Source organism: Pyricularia oryzae, chromosome 4, assembly GCF_000002495.2.
Source record: "Pyricularia oryzae 70-15 chromosome 4, whole genome shotgun sequence".
Lineage (NCBI taxonomy): Eukaryota > Fungi > Ascomycota > Sordariomycetes > Magnaporthales > Pyriculariaceae > Pyricularia > Pyricularia oryzae.
In genome coordinates, this window is record NC_017851.1 from 19,504 (window position 1) to 32,071 (window position 12,568).

The following is a 12,568-nucleotide window of genomic DNA, read 5'->3' on the forward strand; positions in this document are numbered from 1 at the left end:
AACCTTTATTACAAATTAAAAAATACCATGCCAAAAGAAACCAGTTTAAACCACATTTTGCCCAAGCAATTTTAATATAAAAACCAAATCAAATATCTTATATTAAAACCATTTAAACATCAACAGCTATTACTACCGTCTCATATCATTCCACAATATACTTTTGAATTAACGCCGCTTTATCTGTTTATTTGCCCCTTTTATTCGCCTTTTTCATTCAATTATCATTTTACCCAATACGAAAAATGCGTTTTTCATTCGCTTTTGCCCTTCTCTTAAACTGCGGTGGAATCGCTGCTCTCACGCCTTTTGAGGCCTGTTACAATGACTGTATCAATGGGAGATTGCCCGACGTCGTTTTTGAACCAAACGATACAGCCGCTATAAAACATAATATGTGTGTTTTGAAGTGCAATGCCGTCGAAGGGCATCCCTCGAAGTGGAAATTGATGAGTTAGTTTGCATATGGAAAAACTACGACCCAACATTTGCGAATATGGTGGTGGGATTTTGGTATATTTTTCATGTTACTTTTTGTTTACGGGCGGAATCGGGCAAATATGGGAGCGTTCGGCGGAAATTTACGTGTATAACCACGTAAATTGGGAAAGCGATGCAAATTTTTCAACAAAATTTATGCGATATTGGATAACGTGGATATACAGTATGTGGGCCAGGACAGTATGTGGACAAATCAATTTTGCTATTAAAGAGTTTAAATTTTCCCAAAATGCTAGTATTTGTCACGGCCAGGGTAAGCATAGCACGGAAGCTAGTCTATTGGCGCCTATCGACGAAGATTCTACTCTGAGGAGAGGAAAGGAAACAAACAAAGTTCTGAACTTGACGCGACGTCGATAAAGGTATCACCCTGGTGGGTCGTTGGTCCAGGGTCAGGGTTAGGGTCTGGTGATCTCATGGTCCAAATGTCACACTACCCCCTTCCAAACCTCGTATGTCGACGCAGGAGATCATGCGAGGCTCTTGTCAAATTAACCATGTCGTCGCTTTTTCCTTTTACCGTTTAACTCTCCATGCTCCGCCACGTTATCCTCCTGATTCGGTTCGTCCAACTTATCCTCGGCAGCGGCTTTTATCCAGATTGCCAATCGCTTCGGCGGTCCTGCGGCATCTTTGTACTTCTTGTGGAAGTCGTCAAGGGCTGTCGCTGAATTCTTGAAGTTTTCAGCCGGGTACCACGTGTCGTCTGGATCACATCCTTGCTATGCGACCTGGTATTGCAATATCTTACTCCGGCCAAATAATCGGGACGCTAAAACTTTATCGACCACAAACTCTGGTTCTCCGTTAATCTCTTCTGGCGGAGGCGGCTCTCTTTTCTGTTGTGGTAATGGGTCCATTGCGGCTTTGCGGAGGCGGTCTGCGTGGAACAAATTTTTTCCTTTAAACGATTCAGGTACGTCCAAAACATAGCTATATCCTCGTTCTTCTAGAATCTGCCATGGTCCGGTCCACTGTGAATCCAATCTGGTCGTCGGTGCGGTCGTCGGAAACCCTTTTTTCTTGACGAAAACATAATCGTTAACCCCAAAATTTACTGGTCGCCGCTTTTTGTTGGCTTGTTCTTCCTGCCTCGCCTGCGTTTTTAGCGCGTTTTGGCGAGCCAACTCTTGGACTTCTTTAGTCTGGCGGACGATCTGCAGCGCTTTTCGTTTCTGGTCTGAATTAACGGTCGTGGTTGGCAGGTCGGTGGACAGCGGGTTTCGGGGTTCGGTCCCGAGCACTACCTTTAACGGGCACATACCAAGGCTGGAATGCCACGCGGCGTTGTGGGCAAAATCCAAAGCAGGCAAATGTACGCTCCAACTGGTCTGGTATTTGTCGATATAAAACCGCAGTTTTTGGTCCAGTTCCTGGTTGGTTATCTCTACGGCACCTTGTGTTTGAGGGTGCAGGGCGCTGCCGTGTCGGTGTTTAGTACCCGTAAGTTTATTTATCGTCGCCATGAATTCGGAGATGAACGGCCCGGCGTTGTCGCTAATCCAAACGAAAGGTAGTCCTAGGAAACGGTATAGGTATCGGTAATATCGGGAGGCCAGGATTTCTGCTGTGTCGGTCTTTTGTCCTGGGATGGTGGCTATCAGGCGACTGAACTTGCAAACGAACACCCACACGTAGTCGTATCCGAACTTGTCTTTGGGCATGTCCTTTCCGTCAACTGCTACATGTTCCCAAACGTAATTCGGTATCGGTAGCGGATGCAATAGGCCCGGGGTCTTGTCGTGTCTGCTTTTATTTCGCTCGCAGTCGTGACAGTTTTTGATGTATTTCCGAATGGTTTGACTCATGCCCTCCCAAAAATACCGTCTTTTGATTATTTGTATCGTCTTGTTCTGTCCTGCGTGGGCGAATATTTTGGGCTCGTGAGCTTCACGGATCAGAGCGGTCCTTAAAAAAATCTGTCCGTCTAAAGTCGTTTCCGGGACGACTAGCTTTCCTTGGTGTTGGCCTAGCTTTTGCTTTTCGTTCTCTTGTCGTATTAGGTCTACCAAATCTGCGCCGCTTACCACGTGAGCGTTTGGGTCGGCAGTGCTGACGGCGGCCACCGTAGGTGTGATCTTCTCAGGTGGGATTAAAATTATTGTTCGTTCTTCTTTTTCCCGAGCTTTAATTGTTGGAAGGTCTGCCGTCTTGCGGGACAGGGCATCGGCGGCTATATTGTCTTTGCCGCGGCGGTACTGAAACGTAATGTTGAAGTTGGCCAGGAAATTTGCCCAACGCACCTGTCGAGTCGAAAGGAGTCGTTTTGTGGAATAGTAAACTAAAGCTTGGTGGTCTGTAACCACGAAAAAGCTTGTCCCTAACAATTCTGGTTTGTAATGTTTCAGCGTTTGAACCACTGCCAGCAGCTCTCGGTCTTGGATCGGGTATGCGCGTTCTGCTGGGGTTATCGTTTTTGAGAAATATCCCACAGGCTTCCATTCTCCACCCGGTTGCTGTTGCCAGATTGCTCCGCCGGTCGCGTTGCGTGAGGCGTCGGTTTCTACCTTAGTCGGTCGGCCTGGGGTAAAAAATGCCATAACCGGTGCATCGCAGGCTAAACGTTTCATTTCCTCAAATGCTCGCCTCTGTTCGGGGCCCATAGCGAATTTGGCGTCTTTCTTCAACAGTCGGTTCAACGGCTCAGCGACGCTGCTGGCATGGTGGCAAAACATTCGAATGTAATTGCACAATCCCAAAAAGGAACGCACGGCTGTTTTGGACGTGAGGTCTTCGAACTTCCAATCGCTAATTGCCTGCAGTTTGTCTGGATCGATACGGATGCCCAGACCTGCGTCCATAACGATGCCAAGATAATCGACCGTGGTAACGTTAAATCGAGACTTTTTAATATCTCCCTGGAGGTCGACTCGGCTTAATCGGTAAATAACCTCTTCTACTTGGTCCCAATGTTCTTCTTCGTTTCCGTCGGAATAAACCAAAACATCGTCGGCGTATGCGCTGGCGAACAAGTCCAAAAGTTCATTTAGCTGAGCGTTGATAAATGACTGCCACCAAGCTGGGCCGACCTTTAGCCCAAAGGGAAGCACCTTCCATTAAAAGGTGCCCTGTCGGGTGCGAAAAGCAGTGAGGTACTCTGAGCCAACCGCCATACGTAACCGGTTGAAAGCTCGAATAATGTCGATTTTTGTAAACCTCTTTGCATTGCGACAATTAAAAATAGTTCCGTTGACATCCGGGGCTGGTACGAATCGATCTTTTAAAAACTGGTTGATCCATCGGTAGTCGGTGCAAAAACGGCGTTCTTTGGAGTGTGGTTTAGGTACGAACAGGACAGGCGCTGGGTCGGCCTGCATACAGGGTTCGATAAACCCAATGCGCAGCAGCTTGTCGACTGTTTCCTTTTCGAGCGGCAGGAATTCCACAGGTGTCCTGTACGTCGGAGGCGATCCTGTTTTCGGCTTGTCTAGCTCCAAAATTACATCGTGCCCTGGGCGATGTGGAGGCAGGTTGGTGGAAGCTACTTTCGAAAAGAATCCCTCCAGGTGAGCGAGTCGGGATGGCAGTTTGCTTCGGACCAGTTCGACATGGTCGGGGTCTTCATCTTCCGGGAACGGGATTGGTTCTCCCTTGTTGGTTTTCCATTGGTACGAACGGCCGACGGCAGATAGGCTGATGGCGGGTTTTTCGGGTCCAATTTCTAACGTGATGGGCTGCGTGGGTATTGGGCACAATTTCCATCGCTTTTGTCGGGGGTCGGTGTCCAGTTTGTGTTGAAGGGCGGCTATATTTACAACGTCTCGGTCCTCACCCAAGACGACCGGAATCGTTGGTCTGGGTTTTAAAAAGGTTGTTTGGCGCCACGGTCGTCGAAGTATTTGCACCCTTTTGGTTTCCCGTTCGAATGCTCGGTCGCGCCGCTCTGCATCGGTTTGTGCAACCGGATCGGGCTTGTCCAACATGTTCGGAAGTCTAATGGCTGGCGAGAATTTTGCCAGCGACGGTGTCCTTTCAGGCCATGCGAACGTTTGCGTTTTCGGGTGGATCCAAACATCCTGTTCAACTAGCCAATCCTGCCCAATAAACATATTATATCCACTTTCCGTCACGTAAAACATTTGGTTGCTGAACCGGCGTCCATCGATTTCCAAGGTCGCTTTTAGTTTGTGCGTAATGCGTCCTGCGTCCTGTTTGCGGTAATCCGACAAAAGTAGCGGGGTTTTTAACCTTTGAAGCCGGGCTCCTAGCCGTTCTGCGGCTTGTTCAGCGATTGCTGGGCTGATTAAAAGAGAAATATCTGCTCCGGTGTCACAAAGAGCTTTAACTGATAGTGTTACGCCATTAACCTGTATCTGAGTTCGAATGATGAAAGATTTAGGTCGTGGGTTACTACCAATCTGAGCTATCGTAGACATTTGGACCACCGAGGAGGCTTGCGGCGGTCTCACTCTTTTCCCGATTCGTCTGTGGTTTCCGAATCTAAGCTACTCGTTTGTTGTTTCGGCTTCACTGCTTTGACATCCCTTATTCTCTCTTTTTCGGGACAATCTTTGGAATTATGGCCACCCCTTCCGCACATGAAACAGGTGTTGGCATCCCAATGCGCCTTTTTCTCCTTATAAGTCAGTGAGCGACCGGCCTTAGCTATCGTGATTGGTTCCGTTCTATCCCCTTGATAATCTTTGGGTTTGTAGCGCGAACGGACTTTCGTCGAAACTATTTTCTGCCTGCTCCGGGTCTCGTTCTTCGTGCTGGTTTTGTCGGTGCTCTCTCGGTCTTTGCGCCTTTCTTGTGCCAGTTGGTTGCTGTAAACGGCTTTGGTAACGTACTGGCAAAACGTCTCGTAGTCTATGTCGATGTTCTCACTATCGTGCAGCAAACGGTAATCGAGGTCGGCGGGTATATATTCCCACAAGGTTTGCTTCCAGTCTTCTTCCCGAACCTTTGCTTGCTGGGCTAGTGAATTAAACGTGGCAATAAACTCGTGGATATCTTGGCCCTTGCCTAGCTCAAACTCGTGTTTCTTAAGGGCTTCTCTGGCAGCTATGGACTGGTTGGGGTCGTGGTACATGGATTCTAGGATTTGGATTATTTCGGCTGCTGATGAAAAGGGGCGTGTAACTGAAACGTAACGAGTAATCATTGCTTTCTCGGCTTTGTCCTCGAGCAAATTCATCAGGTAACGCATCCGACTTTTCTCAGTCCTAAAAATGGCGACATCTTCTTCGAATTTGTCGGCCACCTTTATCAGCCAGCTATCAAATTGCGTCTTGTCTCCTGCGAACTTTGGGGGTCAATCGGCTCTGGCTTTTGCTTTGTCATTGTAAGCAGGGTTAATGCCGCCTGTTCCTTGGAACTCGGTAAAGGCTGGCCAAACGGCCATCCCTTTTGCTTTGAAACTCGTTCCGCCGAATGCACTTTCCACTGATGGCTCTCGGTGCCTTAATTCTCTGTAGGGCCTGGGGCTGGGTGTGTCGTTTCTCAACGCGTTTCTTAGCCTAAGTATTTCCGCTTCTAGCCTAGCGATCTCGCTGGCTGGGTCGTTTGCGTCGCCCATCATTCTGGGGTTGTTTTCTTGTGCGTTCACGTTGAGCTCCGGGGACCGCGAAGAAGATGCAACTTCGATTTCGTCCTCGACATTGGACTTGGTGCCTGGGCGAAAGTTTGTTTCGCTTTCTGATCGGGTCGGGTCGTCGATGGGGCGGTCTGTTTGCTCCGTCTGGTTCGTAATTAATCTTTGTGATTTCCTGCTCGCAGGTGGGTGGTCCTTCAGCCTGGGCATAGGTCGGATCGGTCGTGGTCGGGGACTGGAATTGCCGTTCCTGTCGAACTCCGGTCGGGTCGGGTCTGTCGGGTGCGGATTTATTTTCGTCGCTCGCCAGCGGCGTAAAGATAGGTTGTTGCGCCTTATTTGTTAATCGCTAGGCCAGCGATTCTTTAGAGAGTAGAATTGTGTCACGGCCAGGGTAAATATAGCACGGAAGCTAGTCTATTGGCGCCTATCGACGAAGATTCTACTCTGAGGAGAGGAAAGGAAACAAACAAAGTTCTGAGCTTGACGCGATGTCGATAAAGGTATTACCCTGGTGGGTCGTTGGTCCAGGGTCAGGGTTAGGGTCTGGTAATCTCATGGTCCAAATGTTACATAACCGGGGTTAGACGATATGGCGGGGGTTTGTTTAAATGTTTCGGCCTTTGCAAGACGTTGGATTGGGATTACCATTAAAAGTGCACGTGGCGATAAGCGGCCGACGAATATTAGCGGTCGAGTATCGCAAATTGTCGTCCAACACTGTGGCGCGAGCCCAGCCGCGGAAAAGAAAGTGAACGCGTGGGAGCGTTGCTATTGGTAAATGCTGGTTTTGTCGCTTATGGTTAAGGTGGGACGGCCTGCAGGTGAGGCTTTGTCGGCGTGTTGGGATTTATTGGTGCGCGATATGTTTGTTACCACGGATTTGTCGCCGCGGTTCGATATTTATTATAGTGATATTGTATTATAGTAATGTTGTACTTGGTCTGGCGATGCGTAAAATGTATTTGAGGACTTATTAGCAGTTCCGGTTATGGATAAAAATTGGTATTGTGGCCGGGTTATGTCGTCCGTTGTGAAACTGTTTATATCTAATATATATGTTATAAGAATAATCTTGGTATTTCTTTAAAATATTCCACGACGCCCAGCCATAGCCGTTGGGTGTTTAAAAAACTCACAGATACGTAATATATTAGTTAAAGATCCGTCCCCCGATGCATTTTTAACCGTAACCTTATGTGGGCGTTGCATGCCGTCGATTGTCGTACAACCCGTAAATACCTTCATCGACCTTTGTGGCCTCAGGCAAATTCGAGCTTGGACATTCACGTTATTGTGGCCTTAGGCAAAAATGGCGGGTTTTCGGGGAAGGACGTGCGCGCCAAATAGCCAATTGCGGACGCGATCGGGTAACGCGATTTGCGGGCCCTGTTGTGTTTTGGTGCGACGCGCTTTTTATTTAATCCCATTCCCCGTCATCCCTCCCGTGCCTTTCGACTCACTTTCCACCTTTCCACCACTTTTCCCGACATTATTTGTCCCTACATTTTCCTTCGCTTTGCGCCAATCCATCGGCATTCCCAATAATATATCGACCTGGTGGCCTTTGGCTTTTTTCAATTCTTTTATTGTTTTAAACGATGTACTTTTTACGGCGAGTCTGGACCGGCCGCCATTTCTGCACTCCTGGTATCACGCCCGCCGTCCCGAATTTGCACGATTTCCCTTGCTTGCTTTTTTTTAAAAACCTTGGGTTTATGACGATGGAATTATAAACTTTACTGCAAATTCCACGATTTCACCGCCTGGCGGTGAACGGATGTTTCCCTCGCCCTTTTTATTATTATTTTTGCGGCAACAATACCCTACCCTAACCCTGGGACTGTTTTTTGCACCTGGGTGCAACGTTTTTTGCCCCCGGGTGCAACAGAGGTTTCTTGCCCCCGGGTGCAACAGATGTTTCTTACCCCCGGGTGCAACAGAGGTTTTTTGCCCCCGGGTGCAACAGAGGTTTTTTGCCCCCGTGTGCAACAAATGTTTCTTACCCCCGGGTGCAACAGAGGTTTCTTGCCCCCGGGTGCAACAGAGGTTTTTTGCCCCCGGGTGCAACAAATGTTTCTTACCCCCGGGTGCAACAGAGGTTTCTTGCCCCCGGGTGCAACAGCAGTTTCTTGCCCCCGGGTGCAACAGCAGTTTCTTGCCCCCGGGTGCAACAAAAAGTTCATGCCCCCTGGTGCAATTAGTCTCATGCCCCCGGATGCAATCAGTCTTATACCCCCGGGTGCAACAGCGGTTTCTTGCCCCCGGGTGCAACAAATATTTGCAACTGGGCTTTGCTATCCTTTCTCCCTTTTTCCTCACCTCACCTCCCTCCTCCTCCTTCTTTACCCTGTTCCCATTTTCCTACCAGCTGCCTGCCTTTACCAACCCGTTTTGTGCTTTGCTATAATTATTATAATCGTAACTTATAAATCGTAAATCGTAAATCGTAAATCGCAAATTGTAAATCGCTGTAAACTGCCTTGGGATGCGATGATGCCTTGGGTGCGATAATCCATCTGGCCTTAGCTGCTGCTGTTGCCTTTTTTTGTTTGCCTGCCTGCCTACCTACCTGTTCGCCTTTTCGACTTCTTCCCAATTCTTTCTAATTTTTTTCCCCCCAACCTGGCCCTAACCCGACCCCCAGGTGCGGGAAACGCCCCCTACTGCATTTTTCTTCTTCTTCTTTTTCTTGTTTTGCTTTTGACCAACGAAAAGAGAGCTTTGTGTACGAGTAAGGTTTGACCGCTTGCCTGTATTGTCTACTTTTCTGTAAGTGATGCTCCCGATCTTGAAAAAGAAAAACTACAGCAAGAAAAAGTTCACAACTCTGGCGAAGATAATTGTCCATTTTATAGCCAAGCCTTGCGTGCTAATTCTGCCTTCCCTGGGAGTTGCATGATAATAACAGGTAGTAAAAACCTTATAGTACCTTGCGGCAGGGTCATGATACTTTCTGAGGCGTTTAGGGATATTTATTGTCAAATTTGGACAATAATAGTAACGCTCTGACATGGCCAGCCGGCAATTTTGGAGTGACGTTGAAACAGCGTTTGGCAGTAGTGTATGGATCTGCATAATTTGTTTCGCTAGGCCATAGTACGCTACACCTTAAAATGGTATCGAAGTAGATGAAAGAAAACCTACCAAATATTTTGTCCCCGATTTTTGCATATTCCTTGACATGTCCTTAATTTCAGGCAGGCAATTGACTGATGCAATAACAATGTCATGCACGAGTACCTGGTTGCCTGGCAAGCCTGGTACTGACCAAATGGTAGCAAGTTAAGGTACCTAAGGTACCAAGGCCTAGGTAGGTAATGGGAATTTCCACAAAGGGTTAGGAGAAGGGTTAGGCGAGATTGTCTTCTGTACGGTACAGTAGGTACACTACCCCGCTTAGATCAAATCACGCAATGCTTTGTCCCGAGATTGTTCAGCTCCCTTGCTTCCTGATGTGCAGACGCACGAATTTTAAAAGACAAAAGCAATGGCTTAAGGGATGCGACACCGAATCCTTCTCTTGGGAACTGCTTGATCAAACATCTTGGCTACCAATTCTTGTTGCAATCAAGAGCGCGAATTTCGGGGCAGGAACATGAGCTTACCGCGCCGCGACATCCACTTCGGGGCCAATAGCTGAGCTCCAATCGAGCTTGGCTGCGGGACCCGAACCTCGCCAAGTGCTGCACATGCGACCTGGTTGATGCAACCAGTGAAGCCCCGTGAGAAATCCGCCTGGGGGGTTTTTTGTCTCTCGTCTTTGTTGTGCTCCCTAGTCATTCCCATTTCATTTCTTCTTCCCTTTGTTTCGGGCTACGGAGTAAAGTGAGGCCTCCGCAGCTAGAGCCGCCTGCGATGAATCACCGTTGTTTGTTCACATGTTTACCACTCAGGACCCCATAGTTCACTACCGGTAGGTAGGTGGTACCTGGACTAGGTGTTATTTTTGGGGCTATTTTTAGCTGCCATTGCACCCTTTTGCTCCGCCACTGCTGTCAACGTACCACTCAAACGTATTCATGTTTTCTATCCTAATCCTTTGCATTCGCATTCCAACGCTCACAACCGAAATCCAATATCAACAAACCTTATGGGATTCCGCGACCCCTGACTTCGGAGGATCAGCTTCCCAAGTGATTCATCGTAGAATCCACGCACAACTCTTGCCCCCCCCCCCCTGCCCCGCGGTCATTGTCATGATTGTCTGGGCAGATTCGCTGGCACTTGGCGGTGGTGGGGGACTTTCTTGGCCGAGACGGAGGGTCAATCGATGTGACTGGGCCGTGATTGTGTCCCCAGTTATACAAGCAATGTCCAACAAACAAACATCCGTCAATGCCGAGAACGTTACTCAGTTGAAGGCCGATAGGCGCCCGAGTAGAATACCTACCAACCTAAGCAGGCAGGGCAGGTAGACTCGTGCAAATATTTAATTGCACCGCGTTTGACTGGCAACTATCTCCCCGGTCACTCCCTCTTATTCGTTCCGAATCTTTGCATTTTGAACGAGTGAGGGTGTGAACCTGGACCACAGGAACACGCGTGCAAACACAGTACCGGCTTGATACATTGCTTGGAAATTTCCTATCTCGTTCTCGGTGCCCGCCCGCGAAAACAGCGTCCCACTTGGGTTGATCTTTTTCGGTCCCTTTGCCTTTTTTATTCCCTCACAGGCCGCGTATCCTCACACACCCGTCCGTTAATTCTCTGGGTGCTTTGCAGTCTCTTCTTGTTTTTTTTTCTTCTTCTCTGCATTTCCCACCGCTATTTCTCCTAACATCTTCCAAGAAGAAATCCCACAAAGTCTACGGAGTAGTTAGGCCACGCAGATATCCTACACCGACTGTGCGACCTCGTGCATCCGTCATGTCGTTCTTCAAGAAGCTCCAAAAGGAGTTTGAGGACTTTAATCCCTTCGACAAGAAGAAGGATGAGCCTCAACCTGCTGCCGGTATGTCCTTTCACCTTTCCATCAGTTTTCATTTGCCCATCAGCTTTTCACCTCCCACTTCTCTCCGACCAAGTCACTAGTATAGTCAATATTGCAATACACAGTGCAAACTAACCATCCTCGTCACCGTCTACAGACACTGCCACCAAGTCTGCGGAATCGCCGGCGCCCCAGCAGCAACACCAGCAGCAGCCGCCCTATGGCCAACAACCATACCAGCAGCAGCCCTACGGCCAGCCTCCCCAGCAGTATGGCAGCCCTCACCCCAGCGGCTACGCAGCCACTCCCCCTCCCCCTCCCCAGCAGCAGCCCACGCCCCCGGGCCAGCCCCAACTCCCGCCCGGCTGGACCTCGCACTGGGACCCTTCCTCCCAGCGCTACTACTACGTAGAGGCCGCCACCGGCAAGACCCAGTGGGAAGCTCCCGCCGCCCCTCCCCCTCCTCCCCCGCCCCCGGGATACCCCGGCGCGCCTCCCCCAATCCCGCAGAGCAGCTACCCGGGCTCGCCACCTGCCCCGGGCGGAGACGGCACCCGGTCCGCCGGCGGCCCTCCCGGCGCATCGCCTTACGCATCTCCCCCGCCGGGAGCCCCCTACGGCCAGCAGCCGCCCTACGGCTCGCCATCCCCTTACGGCGCAGCTCCTCCGCAAGGCGGGGCTGCAGCCGGCTACTTTGGCGGCGCCCCACCCCCCGGCGGTGCTGCCCCCTACGGCTCGCCTCCGCCCGGCGCACCCTACGGATCTCCGTATGGTCAGCAGCCGTCGCCCTACGGCCAGCAGTCGCCATACGGCCAACAGCCCCCTTACGGCCAGCAGCCCTACGGCGGCGCCCCTCCCACGCACCCGTACGGCCAAGAGGCAACCAAGGACCCGCAGACTGGCAAGAAGGCCGGCAGCAGCGGCATGCTCCTCGGCGTGGCGGGTGGTTTGGCCGCCGGTGCCGTCGGTGGAGCTCTGCTCAACCATGCTCTGAGTGGTAAGCTTTCAACAGTCCCTGTCCTTTTTTTTTTTTTTTGCTCTCCTTTACCTCGGGCCAGCCAACCCGGCTAACCACTTCACCCCCTAGGCGATGACTCGGACGATGAAAAGGAAAAGGCCGCCGCGGCCGCAGCTGCCGCTCCCGCTGCCGCAGCCCCCGCAGCAGCAGCAGCAGCCGCCCCAGCAGCCGTCGCGGCTCCTGTAGCAGCCGAGGCCGCCGAGCCGCCGCCACCGACCATCATCAACAACTACTACTACGACACGCCTCCGCCCCCCGTCGACGACGGCATGCCGCCGCCGGTCCTTGGCGCGTACGACGAGAACGGCGAGCGCGTGTCCGACAGCGACCGCGAGGACGTCCAGGAGGCGCGCGAGCGGTACGAAGAGGCCCTGGCCGCCGCCGCAGACTCGGACGCCAGCAGCAGCGAGGCCGAGGAGCTCGAGGAGGCGAGGCAGGAGTACATTGAGGAGTACGAGGAGGCTTATGGAGGTGACGACGACGACTGAGCTTGGGAAGACGGGAGACCCTTTTCGCATCTTTCTTGCTTTGTCCTTCTTTCTCTCCCATTTCTGACTACTACCTCCACCGAGTAAACGAAGTC

General features: G+C 50.7%; 2 protein-coding genes across 2 annotated transcripts; one reads left to right on the forward strand and one right to left on the reverse strand.

The window, feature by feature from the left end:
- Positions 1-8,498: 8,498 nt before the first annotated feature.
- MGG_16999 (uncharacterized protein) lies at positions 8,499-10,058 on the reverse strand (the record flags this gene model as incomplete). The annotated part of the gene is made up of 4 exons (XM_003715836.1): positions 8,499-8,839; positions 9,182-9,300; positions 9,643-9,809; positions 10,042-10,058. 4 exons carry the CDS (start codon positions 10,056-10,058, stop codon positions 8,666-8,668), a joined length of 477 nt encoding a protein of 158 aa, XP_003715884.1. The 3' UTR covers positions 8,499-8,665.
- Positions 9,934-12,473, forward strand: MGG_10692 (uncharacterized protein; the record flags this gene model as incomplete). The annotated part of the gene is made up of 3 exons (XM_003715837.1): positions 9,934-10,988; positions 11,125-11,964; positions 12,055-12,473. The coding sequence occupies exons 1-3, from the start codon at positions 10,904-10,906 to the stop codon at positions 12,471-12,473; spliced, it is 1,344 nt and encodes a 447-aa protein (XP_003715885.1). The 5' UTR covers positions 9,934-10,903.
- Positions 12,474-12,568: the final 95 nt, after the last annotated feature.